General features: G+C 62.2%; 2 protein-coding genes and 1 non-coding gene across 5 annotated transcripts; all 3 read left to right on the top strand.

The window, feature by feature from the left end:
- The first annotated feature begins 1,536 nt into the window (after nt 1-1,536).
- LOC118657413 lies at nt 1,537-1,697 on the top strand. The gene has a single exon (XR_004968011.1). It is a non-coding gene; the product is annotated as a small nucleolar RNA SNORA23 (small nucleolar RNA).
- A 955-nt stretch (nt 1,698-2,652) lies between these two features.
- ADM2 (adrenomedullin 2) lies at nt 2,653-4,265 on the top strand. The gene is made up of 2 exons (XM_036311386.1): nt 2,653-2,893; nt 3,450-4,265. The coding sequence occupies exons 1-2, from the start codon at nt 2,784-2,786 to the stop codon at nt 3,766-3,768; spliced, it is 429 nt and encodes a 142-aa protein (XP_036167279.1). The 5' UTR covers nt 2,653-2,783; the 3' UTR covers nt 3,769-4,265.
- A 4,026-nt stretch (nt 4,266-8,291) lies between these two features.
- Nucleotides 8,292-11,375, top strand: MIOX (myo-inositol oxygenase). Of its 3 annotated transcripts, none has more exons than XM_036311351.1 (11): nt 8,318-8,361; nt 8,544-8,613; nt 8,777-8,857; nt 9,160-9,240; nt 9,361-9,523; nt 9,682-9,749; nt 9,869-9,978; nt 10,526-10,593; nt 10,674-10,723; nt 10,804-10,916; nt 11,009-11,375. In XM_036311351.1, exons 4-11 carry the CDS (start codon nt 9,202-9,204, stop codon nt 11,115-11,117), a joined length of 720 nt encoding a protein of 239 aa, XP_036167244.1. In that variant the 5' UTR covers nt 8,318-8,361; nt 8,544-8,613; nt 8,777-8,857; nt 9,160-9,201; the 3' UTR covers nt 11,118-11,375. The 3 variants fall into 3 exon arrangements, with proteins under 3 accessions (XP_036167243.1, XP_036167244.1, XP_036167242.1); XM_036311349.1 differs by having other exon boundaries at nt 8,332-8,361; nt 8,544-8,609; XM_036311350.1 differs by lacking the exon at nt 8,544-8,613 and having other exon boundaries at nt 8,292-8,361.
- The last annotated feature ends 240 nt before the right edge of the window (nt 11,376-11,615 follow it).

Genomic DNA, 11,615 nt, shown 5'->3' with positions numbered 1-11,615 from the left:
CTCTCTCCAGGGGCACCTCCATCGGTGGGCAGCTCTCAGCAGCCAGCCCACCACTCCCCAGAAATAGCTCCTCCGACTGAGGCCGAAGGAAGGAACCCCCGAGGGCACACGGACATCACAGACAAGTGCCCCATGCGCTGTGCAGGGGGCTGTGAGGTCACAGAGGGGCCGCTAATCCAGTGGCAAAATAAGCAGCCTGTGCCCAGAGGGCGCCCCGTCTGTGGGCTTTCGGGGAGATGGGACCTTGGGCCCATGGTGGCAGCGAGTGTCCTGACAAAGAATGCAGTGAGCCCTGGGCCCACACCTCACTGAGACTCACCTGCACCTCCCATTCCTATGTGTCCTGGCAGCGTGACTCAGCTGGGTGGGCACTGTCCCGTGCACCGAGCACCGAGAGGTCGCGGTTAATTCCCAGCCAGGGTGCATGCCCAGGTTGCAGGCTTGATCCTTGGCAGGGGGTGTGCAAGAGGCAGCAGACTGATGTTTCTCCATCGATGCTTTTCTCTCTCTCTCCCTCTCCCTTCCTCTCTCTCTGAAATCAATGAAAACATTTTTTTTAAAGCACCTGGTGGGGACAGGAAATTTCCATCATTGGTGGGGGGAGGAATATGATCACACTTGTGGTTTGGAAGGACACTCTGGCAACGGTGTGGATAACAGATTGAGGCAAGGAGTGGGGGGACGGGGGCTGGTGAGGAGAAGCTGGTGCAGAATCATGTCCCCGGGTCCTCCATGCCCCTTCCCTGCCTGTCCCTTCACAGCTGGCATGTCACGTTCTGTCCTCTCTGCACTCTCCTTAGCGATGCTCACACGCCCACCCGCCCCAACCTGGCCACATCGGTAACTCCCAGCACCGTCTCTCCCTCTGCAGCCCTGGGCCTGTGAGACGCCTCTGCCAGGACGGCCCCAGGCAGCTAACCTTCCATTCTCTCCAGTGACTCCCTGCCTGGCTCAGTTCCTCTCTGACCCATCCACTCTGTCCCCCCTCCCCCCGCACCCTCCCCCGCCCGCAGCCCCCACCTCCCTGCTGAACTCCACTTGTCTACTGCACATGTGACTGCACCACTCACTCTGCTCCCTACTCTGTAAAAGTCAACAAATAGCAATGGGGTTACCGATGCTCCCTACCTTCCCCGGTACAAACCGAGCTCTTCGCTGTGGCACCTGCTCAACACTTGTGGGCTCCTTCATCCAGCACATGTTCCCTGAGCTCCCAGGGTGTGCTCAGCAGGGGGCATGGAGGGGGCAGGTCATTCACAGGAGCCTGACGGAGGGGAAGAGACCGGGGAGGGTCTGAAGGATGAGGAGAGGGGTAGACTCAGAGGTGCTCAATCATCCAAGAAAGGGCGATGGGCCCAGCCAGTGTGGCTCAGTGGTGGAGTGTCGGTCTATGAACCAGGAGGTCATGGTTCAATTCCTGGTCAGGGCACATGCCTGGGTTTCAGGCTTGATCCCCAGTAGGGGGCGTGCAGGAGGCAGCCGATCCATGATTCTCTCTCATCATCGATGTTTCTAACTCTCCTCCCCCTTCCTCTATGAAATCAATAAACATATATTTAAAAAATAAAAAATAAAGGACCCTGCTATCCACACAAACATCATGCAGCCAAAGAGGAGGATGGGATCCTAGCACTGGTCTAGCATTGTCTCATTGGACATAATTCACCACTGGCCAGCCTTCAGATTCCCACACAGAACTCTGGGAACAGAGATTCTGTATAGCTTTTGGGAATTTACAATATCTATAATAACTCACTGCATTTTTTTAAAAAAGAGAAAAACGAAGAGCCCTAACGGGTTTGGCTCAGTGGATAGAGTGTCGGCCTGCGGACTGAAGGGTCCCGGGTTCGATTCCGGTCAAGGGCATGTACCTTGGTTGTGGGCACATCCCCAGTGGGGGGTGTGCAGGAGGCAGCTGATCGATGTTTCTCTCTCATCGATGTTTCTAACTCTCTATCCCTCTCCCTTCCTGTCTGTAAAACAGTCAATAAAATATATTTTTTTTTAAAAAAGAAAAAGAAAGAAAGAAAAGGATCCATGAAGTCAGCCGCAGAACACCTGCACGTGGGAGCAGGGCCAACAGTGGGAGCGTGGGGAGGGCGCTGTGCGGACAAGTGTTTTTAGCTGCTCGTGCCTGTGTACTCAGTGACGCTCACACAGGCCTGCTGAGCAGGAGTCAGGAGTGGGGTGCCCACCGGGCCGTGCAGGAGCCCGCGGGGGGGGGGGGGGTGGCAGTGGGGACCTCACTCTCTCCTTGTTTAAGTTGCTCACAGACATCCCTTCGTCCTTCAGCCGTGAGGGGACAGGGTGCAGCTGAGGAAGCCAGCTGCTGGGCTGAGGGTCTTGCACTCGTCTCCATGGGGAACCGAGTGCCCAGCCTCTGTGCTTCCGCAGGGCTGCTGCCAGGCCCCGGAGTTGCTCCTCCGCCCAGGCATTTGCGGCTGGGACCCCCCCTCCAGGAGAGGTGGTGGGTGGGAACCAGCCCTGCGGACCCGCACCCCTCCAGCACCCGCTCTTTCTGCCTAGGAGGCTGGGGAGCCGGTGGAAGCGGGGGGTGGGGAGCTGGGGAGGCTGGGGAGGGCGCCCCGCCCCGCCCGCCCTGTCCACTCCTGGGGAGGCTATTTGGGTCCAGAGGTGCCGGGCTCCGTCCTAAGCAGGACCCGCTCACTGCTGGTCGCAGGTGCCAGCCGCCAGCCCCACGCGGAGGCTCCCAGGAAGGGTGGCTGCAGCCCTCCACTCCCCGCACCTGCCCGCTCGCCTCCCGCCACCCGCCACCCGCCGCCATGGCCGGGCTCCTGCCCGTCACCCTCGGATGCCTCAGCCTCCTCTACCTGCAGCTCCCAGGTGCACTGCCCCGCGGCCAGGGTGGAAGCCGGCAGCCCGCCCGGCCCAGGTGAGCGGGGTGCAGACCAGCCTGTCTCCTGGCCGAAGCTGCAGAAACCAGAACACCTGGGAGGCCCCTCTGCCCAGCCCCCTCCCCAGCACGCGCCCCCCCCCCCCCACCGCTCCCGCGTTGGGGAAACCCCCTGCTGCTAGGGCTTACCCTCAGAATCAAGGGCCAGCCCCCAGCCTTCAGCAAAGCCTGGTCAGTGCAAGGGCCCCTCTTTCTTTGCCTCCCTCCCAGGGCTCCCCTCCTTCCCCCCGGCCGAGTAGCCCTCCCCAACAGAGAGGTTGGCCAGGGCACAGGGGCTGTAGGGTCCCCAGGCCTGCCACCTCCCCGCTCTGCAGGAAGGGCTGAGGGGGGGCCCCTGGCCCTGAGCACAGTGACCCTCAGAAGCCAGGGGTGCCCTTTTCCCAGGAGGCGCGGGTGAATGGGGCAGGGACCTGGGCTACTGAGTGGCTGAGTAGCCAGGGGGAGCACCTGGGGCTCCCCCTGGCATTCTCCAGGCAGAAAGCAGGGTCCCTGAAGGGCTGGGTTGTCGTGTTTACTTCCTCCATCTCCTCTGCAGGGCGCCTCCAGCCAGGACCCTTGCTATCGGCCTGCAGCCCCAGCACCCTGCACCCCGGCCTGTGATCCACAAGCCGCCCCAGGCCCTGCAGCCAAAGAGGGGCGCCAGTCTGCCCCCTGCCGCGGGTCAGCCTCTCCGGAGTGGTCCCCGTCGATACTTGGGCCCCCCAAGGCCCAGAGCCCATCTCCTGCGGGCAGGCTGTGTGCTGAGCACCTGCCAGGTGCAGAACCTCAGCCACCGCCTGTGGCAGCTGGTGGCATCGGCCGGCCCCCGGGACCCGGCCCCCATGGACCCCAGCAGCCCCCACAGCTATGGCTGAGGTGGGGCAGGCCACGCCCTAGCCAGATGCTGCACCCCAACCCCAGAGCGGCAGCTCAGCCCAGCCCCAGTCCAGCCCCAGGGCCCCGCAGACAGCAGAGACCTCCCCCTCAACCTACCCACCAGGGGCTGCAGCGAGCTACCTGGAACTGCTTTGGACCCGCAGACCATGCACATGTGTGGCCCCAGGCAGGCCTGCAGGCAGAGTCCGTATGCCCCGGGGTCTGTGCACCCAGGAGCGCACATGCTCAGGGGCAGCATCCCACGCAGGAAAGGGCTTCAGAGGGAGGAGGCCTGCTCAAGGTCACGGAGCAGAAGTCAGTCCTGAGCACGCAGTGCCACCACCTCCGGGCCCGTGGGAACCCTCTCCCTGCTGGCCCGTCGTCAGATTAAATCCTGGCTTTAGCCCGGCCGGCGTGGCTCAGTGGTTGAGCATCGACCTAGGAACCAGGAGGTGATGGTTCAATTCCCGGTCAGGGCATGTGCCTGGGTTGTGTGCTCGATCCCCAGTGTGTGGCGTGCAGGAGGCAGCCAATCAGTGCTTCTCTCTCATCAGTGACGCTTCTCTCTCTCCCTTCCTCTCTGAAATCAATAATAAAAATATATTTAAAAAATAGAGCCACACGATGTTCTGGGGCAGAGCAGACAGACACCCTTCCCACGTCCCAGGGCCAGGCAGGCCGGCTTGTGGTCAAGACCTCCCAGCCCAACAGCTCCATGGACTCAGAGCCACCTCCCGGGGGGTGGGGATGGCACACAGAGAGGGGGCTCCACAGGCACCCCAGGCTCCCTGACCCCCGCCCTGCCTACTGTGGGGACTCCCGGGACCTGCTGTCCCCAGTTTGTCAGGGCCCGGGGAGGGGTACAGCGCACAGCAGCGTGCATGGGGCTCCTTACGACTCAGCCTGTCAGTGGTCCGAAGTCCTGACACCCCACGTCACAGGGGCATGACCCGGGGCCCAGGAAGGTGGTTTCTTGTATTTAGCAAACACTCACACGGCACTGAATTTGCCCACATTTGCCCCTGTCACCCCTTCAGCCACCCTGTGATGGGGGCACAATCATGATCCCAACTCTATGGACAGACACTGCAGCCACAGAGGTCAGGGACAAAACCACAGTCAGGCCCTGGCTGGTGTGGTTCAGTGGATAGAGCATCCGCCTGCGGACTGAAGGGTCCCGGGTTCGATTCTGTTCAAGGGCACATGCCCTGTTGTGGGCTCGATCCCCAGTAGGAGGTGTGCAGGAAGCAGCCAATCAATGATTCTCTCTCATCATTGATGTTTCTCTCCCTCCCGCTCCCTTCCTCTCTGAAATCAATAAAAATATATTCAGAAAAACAAACAACAACAACAAAAAACCCGCAGAGAGTGCAGAGGCCGCCCCAAAGCAGCTGAGAGAGGCTGGAACTGGTGGGCCGGCCTCAGAGCCAGTGCCTGCGGTCACCGGGAGGTGTCGGCGAGGCAGGCAGGCAGGGAGGGCGTAGGAGAGGGCCGGGAACGCGGAGGGCAGAGTGGGGGCAAAGTCCTGGCCTGCCTGTGGCCCGGTCCTGCACACGATGCCCCCCGCGGTACACCCCCTCGTGGTAGCCAGGCTGCCAGGCCCCGGGGCAGCACTGTGGTGTCCCGGCCTCGGCCCTCCCCCAAGCCTTGGGCGGCTGTTCCTCCAGGCGGGACGGACTGTTGACCTTAACGCTTGGCTGTGCCGCATCACGAGGTCACCTGCTGTGGTCAAAGCATCACACCTGGTGCCCCCCGGCCCCTGAGCGCCAGACCATGCCCCGGCCACGACTCGCACCCCCCCTTGGAGTCCAGAGGCAGCACCCCAGCTTCCCAGCCCCTACCCACGGTCTTCTGGCAGCCCCTGCTTTGGCCAAACCTCTTGTTAACCTAAAAAAGAAAAGGCCTTTCAACGTGAGAGACGAGCGTTTATTTGAGATTTTTAAAAAAGCTCTTCCCGAATCACTGATTCTGGCAGAAGCCCAGATCGTGCTCTGCTCAGGAGACCACGCGAGGGGTGCTCACGAGGGGGCAGGGACCGTGACGTCCGCAGAAGGAAGGCGTGGCTGTCGGTGCCGACAGCTTGGCAGAGGGACGCTGACTCCCACCCATGTTTCATTTCCAGTCCTGCCGCCATCCGCCCAGGGGTTAGTCACACCTGCTTTCTCGTCGTCTCTGCACACAGTTCTCTGGGACACAGGCTGCTCTGGGTCCCGTGCAAAGGCGACTGTGCCCCGTTTTCACACCCAGCGATCTGAGGCGTAAGAGGTGCCAGGCAGCGCCTCCGGCTCCATTTACGGTTCTGTCCACATCCCCCCTTGTCATCAAGGTCTTCCTTTGGGAGCTTCCTGGTCCGTCCTCAGAGAGCAGCCTCGTTCGCTCGTAGTCCGGGGCTCTCTGGGGTGTGTCCCGCCCGCGTCCCTCCCTGGTCTCCAGGCTCATCCCCGTGGATCACGGCCCACAGAAGCGGGAAGTGGTTTTGTTTCTGGAGCCTCAGGCCACATTCGAGCAGCAAGAGCTCAGTCCTATTTCTTTTTTTTTTTTTAATATATATATTTTTTATTTCAGAGAGGAAGGGAGAGAGAGAGAGAGAGAGAGAGAGAGAGAGAGAGAGAGAGAGATGGAAACATCCATGATGAGAGAGAATCCTGGGTCGGCTGCCTCCTGCATGCCCCACACTGGGGATCGAGCCAGCAACCCAGGCCTGTGCCCTGACCGGGCATCGAACCCTGACCTCCTGACCTCCTGGGCATGGGTCAACGCTCAGCCACGGAGCCACGCAGCCGGCACGACTCGTTCTGCTGTGCCTGCCTCTTCTGTGGAGAACGTCCCTGCCAGGCAGGTGCGTTTGTGCGTTCGGACCCTGCTGTGTCTGCAGGTACCAGGCCTGGCCCAGTGCCGCCTGAATTCATCTCTGCCCAGACTCGAGACAGAACCTCTCACCCTAAGAGCCAGACAGAGACCCACCTTCCCCCTTCACCAGACTTCAGCCAGGCTCCTCTCAGCCGCCTGCCCTCCCGGGGCCTCGCCTGGTACTCGCAGCGGCCCCACCCTGACGTCTCAGCGCCCTGCCCTGCCTTCAGCAAGAATCCTGTCCCGTCAGTTTAGCAAGAACCCCCGACGCTTGGTGTCTCCCCTCGCTCTCGGCATCTTCCTTCCACGGACCCTCCGCCCTCCTCCCCCAGGAGAGACTGGGCCAGATCAGGAGAGGCTGCTGCAGACCCCACAGCGGCTGATCACAGCTGGTGCTGGTTCCCATACCGGCTGGCACCTCCCTGCGCCCGCTGTGGGCCGGTCCCTGGAACAGGCCCTTGTCTGGCCCTGGTCACGCGTGTACCGTGATTTCCGCACCAGGGAGCATTCCGGTACTAGCACCGGGACTCCTCGCCCCGGCCCCATCGCGCTCTGGCCCCTGCCGGACGGGGTAGGGATGCGTCTGGTCTTGCAGCCGCCCACGACTCGCCTCCTGTGTGCATGTCGCTTCACACACCCCTCTGGTGAGCGGCAGCCTCTTGCTTTGGCCTTTCCCTGCCCTCCGTGGGCAGAGGTGGTTTCCAGCGGGGCTTTCCCTGGGTCTGCGTGTGGGAACGCCCTGCCCTCTGCTCCTGGCTGTCCTGGCTGTGTTCTGGGGGAGCCCAGCTAGGAACGTCTTCCTTCCCATTTGAGGTGTCAGAATAGCCTGGCTGGTGTGGCTCAGTGGTTGAGCACCGACCTATGAACCAGGAGGTCACAGTTGATTCCGGGTCAGGGCACACGCCTGGGGTTGCAGGCTCGATCCCCAGTGTGGGGCGGGTAGGAGGCAGTCAATCAATGATTCTCTCATCACTGATGTTTCTATCTCTCCCTCTCCCTTCCTCTCTGAAATCAATAAAAATATATACAAAATAAATAAATAAATAGAAGTGTTAGAGTGTTTCTTTTTTAAAAAATTCTTTATTGTTTAAAGTATTACATATGTCTCCTTTTTCCCCATTGACCTCTCCCCCCTTCTTTTTTTTAAAATATATTTTTTATTGACTCCAGAGAGGAGAGGAGAGGGAGAAAGAGAAAGAAACATCAATGATGAAAGAATCATTGATCAGCTGCCTCCTGCACGCCCCACACTGGGGATGGAGCCCGAAACCCAGGCCTGTGCCCTGACCGGGAATTGAACCGTGACCTCCTGGTTCACAGGTCGATGCTCAACCACTGAGCCACACCGGCTGGGAAGAGTAAGTGTTTCTGGAACAAGGCCCTGCCCAGGATCCCAGGTGCCTGCGGGATGGGGGTGGCGGGGTCCCACGGCCTGTGGGGAGGGCCCTGGGCTGGCGAGGCCGGGTTTGGAGCCTGTGGGACACAGCACAGGTCACCCTAAGCGGCCAGTTGTCCGGGAGGGAGTCCGGAGCTCAGGCAGGAGGGGCTGAGCCGCTCCTGTGCTGACCCATCAACTCGCTGAGCCCGGAGGAGGGTGGATGGTCACTCATTACCGAGGGCCCAGGCCGAGGGGCTGGGTGGTGTCCGGCCGCTTATGTAACCGTGGGCATATATAAGGGCACAGGCCTGGGGACGCTTGCCCGCCTGCAGCGCTGCTCCCTCTCAGGATGAAGGTGGCTGTGGTGAGTCCCCAGGCCCAGTGCCCACAGGCCCTGCTGACCACTCCTCTGTGTCCCCTCCCTGCGGGTGCCCGCCAGCCCGCGGCTCCTCTTGTGGTCCCGCTAGGCAAGGGCCAGCTGCCGCCCCCGGGCTCCCAGCGCCCAGGTCTGGGAGGGCGGCTCAATGGGTCTGTGCCCCTACACAGCGTCTCCCCAGAAGCAGGCGCCCGGCTGACATCCACTCGGCAGACCAGGACTCACCAAGGCCTCCGGCAGGTGCCAGGGCCGGAGGGGGGTGTGCTGCGGGCGCTGTGCTCTGGGGCGGCCACTGGCCTTTGCTGCCGACCCCCCACTTAGTTAGTCTCGTGCCCTCGAGGGGGTCCCCACTGCCTCCTGGAGCGGGCATCATGGTGAAATGGGCTCAATCCCCACCAACCAGGGCCCAGACCCTTCCCTGGTCTACAGGCCGGAGGGGCACCCTGAGGCGGCCAAGGACAAGGGCAGCTTCCGGAACTACACCGTGAGGACCCCGCCCCGCCCTCACCCGTGGGTCCTGGACCCCGAGCCCCCCACTCCAGCTTTATCACCCCTGCGCCCCCTCCCTGCCCCCCACACACCCCTCTCAAGCCCCACTCTGGCCCCACCCCACCCCATGTTTCAGGCCCACCCCACCCCTCCTAGCCCTTCCCTGGGGAGGGCAACACTTGGTCCTTGGGGACGGCCCCCTTCACACCTGTGGGACCAGCCCAGGGAGAGGGGGCAGTGGACCTGGGCTGTGAAGGGCAGGGCTGGCCGCTGCCTGGCTGACCCTCTGGCTTACAGTCCGGCCCGCTCCTGGACCGCGTCTTCGCCACCTACAAGCTCATGCACACGCACCAGACGGTGGACTTCGTCCGGAAGAAGGTGCCTGGCTGACCCCTCCGGGGCAGCTCCGAGGGTGGGATGCCCTCCCCCCCTGCCCCGCCCCCAGTGCGTGGGCCCAGCCCCGCCCGTGGGCCTGCTGACTCGGTCCTTCCGGGCCAGCACTCCCAGTTCAGGAGCTTCTCCTACAAGAGAATGACCGTCCTGGAGGCTGTGGACATGCTGGACGGGCTGGTGGACGAGTCGGACCCAGACGTGGACTTCCCCAACTCCTTCCACGCCTTCCAGACGGCCGAGGGCATACGGCAGGCCCACCCCGACAAGGGTGCGCCCCCACCTGCCCCTCCCTGGCTGTGGTGGGGGAGGCACTGCCTCTGGGGCTGGGAGGGCAGACCGGGTGCCCTTTCCCTGCAGGCCCTGACCCTGGCACCCCCTGTCCCTCCCCTGCCCTGATCCCACCACCCCTGTTCCTCTTCCTCCCAGACTGGTTCCACCTGGTGGGGCTCCTGCACGACCTGGGGAAGGTGCTGGCTCTGGCGGGGGAGCCCCAGGTGAGGGCAGGGGTGGAGGGCGCGTGGGCAGGGCCCGGACAGCCTTAGCTCTGGGCTTGGGACACCCACTTGGCGGGCAAGCGAGTCGTGCCCACCCATGGCTGCCTGTCCCTCCCCAGTGGGCGGTCGTCGGCGACACCTTCCCCGTGGGCTGCCGTCCCCAGGCCTCTGTGGTTTTCCACGACTCCACCTTCCAGGACAACCCCGACCTCCAGGATCCTCGATACAGGTGCCCCCCCCACCCCTGCTGGTCCTCTACGGGGTGTTTCTTCATCTTCTTTTAAAAAATATAGTACAGCCCAGGCTGGTTTGGCTCAGTGGATAGAGTGTCAGCCTGCAGACCAAAAGGTCCCGGGTTCGATTCCTGTCAAGGGCACATGCCCGGGATTCGGGCTCGATCCCCAGTACGGGGCGTGCAGGAGGCAGCCGAGCCATGATCCTCTCTCATCATGGATGTTTCAGTCTCTCTACCTCTCCCTTCCTCTCTAAAATCAATAAAGAAATACATTTTAAAAAAATAAAAATGTAATACATTTTTATTGATTTCAGAGAGGAAGGGAGCAGGAGAGAGATAGAAACATCAATGATGGGAGAGAATCACTGATCGGCTGCCTCCTGCACGCCCCACACTGGGGATGGAGCCCGCAACCCGGGCCTGTGCCCTGACCAGGAATGAAACCGTGACCTCCTGGTTCATAGGTCGCCACTCAACCACTGAGCCACACACACTGGCCCAGGGCGCTTCTGAGCCCCTCACCCTCCCTCTCTCCCTGCAGCTCGGACCTCGGCATGTACCAGCCGCACTGTGGGCTCGAGAACGTCCTCATGTCCTGGGGCCACGATGGTGAGGCTGGCGACAGGCTGGCATTGCCAAGGAGGGGGCCGCCCCCCTGGGTGCCTGGTGGTGACCCCTCTCTCCCACAGAGTACATGTACCAGGTGATGAAGTTCAACAACTTCTCCCTGCCCCCTGAGGTAGGTGTGGGGAGGGGCCCCCCCGCCGTCCCGCCCGCCCAGCCTGGCGCTCACTAGGGGTGGCCTCTTCCTGTCCCCAGGCCTTCTACATGATCCGGTTCCACTCCTTCTACCCGTGGCACACGGGGGGCGACTACCGGCAGCTGTGCAGCGAGCAGGACCTGGCCATGCTGCCCTGGGTGCAGGAGTTCAAGTACAGCCACCCCACGGAGACTGGGGGGGTGGGGTGGCGGGGAGCGGGGGTTGTGGGCCTCCCCTGAGTCACCCGTCCCTTCTTCGCTGCAGCAAGTTTGACCTCTACACCAAGTGTCCCGACCTGCCGGATGTGGACCAGCTGCGACCCTACTACCAGGGCCTCATTGATAAGTACTGTCCCGGGGTCCTGAGCTGGTGACCGGCCGCCCGCCCTGCTCAGGCCTGCCCGGGTTCCCTGGGGGCAGCCGGTGTCGGGCACGGGGACAGCCCACCCCAGCCTCCCCGGGGGACCTGCCTGCCGTCCTTGCTCCCCACCCGTGGCCTCTCGTTCGGTGGCAATAAAGACCTAGAAGCAGCCCTAGCTGTTTGGCTCAGTGAATAGAGCATCGGCCCGCAGACCGAAGGGTCCCGGGTTCGATCCCGGTCAAGGGCACCTACCTCGGGTGCAGGCTTCTCCCCGGCCTGGGCCCTGGTCGGGGCTCCTGCAGGAGGCAACCCATCGATGTGTTTCTCTCACTTCAATGTTCCTCTCTGTCTTTCCCTCTCTCTTCCACTCTCTCTAAAAAAATCAATGGGCTGAAACCGGTTTGGCTCAGTGGATAGAGCGTCGGCCTGCGGACTGAAAGGTCCCAGGTTCGATTCCGGTCAAGGGCATGTACCTGGGTTGCGGGCACATCCCCAGTAGGAGATGTGCAGG

Source organism: Myotis myotis, unplaced genomic scaffold (genome assembly GCF_014108235.1).
Source record: "Myotis myotis isolate mMyoMyo1 unplaced genomic scaffold, mMyoMyo1.p scaffold_m19_p_54, whole genome shotgun sequence".
NCBI classification, from domain to species: Eukaryota; Metazoa; Chordata; class Mammalia; order Chiroptera; family Vespertilionidae; genus Myotis; species Myotis myotis.
Note: the sequence above shows the minus strand (reverse complement) of the source record. Positions and strands in the feature narration are given on the sequence as shown.

Coding starts and splice junctions, on each gene's coding strand:
- MIOX (XM_036311349.1), top strand. Junction 8,858..9,159: donor GCAGCTTCCGGAACTACACC/GTGAGGACCCCG, acceptor TCTGGCTTACAG/TCCGGCCCGCTCCTGGACCG. Junction 10,724..10,803: donor ACTTCTCCCTGCCCCCTGAG/GTAGGTGTGGGG, acceptor TCCTGTCCCCAG/GCCTTCTACATGATCCGGTT.
- ADM2 (XM_036311386.1), top strand. CDS start 2,784: ATGGCCGGGCTCCTGCCCGTCACCCTCGGATGCCTCAGCCTCCTCTAC. Junction 2,894..3,449: donor CGGCAGCCCGCCCGGCCCAG/GTGAGCGGGGTG, acceptor TCTCCTCTGCAG/GGCGCCTCCAGCCAGGACCC.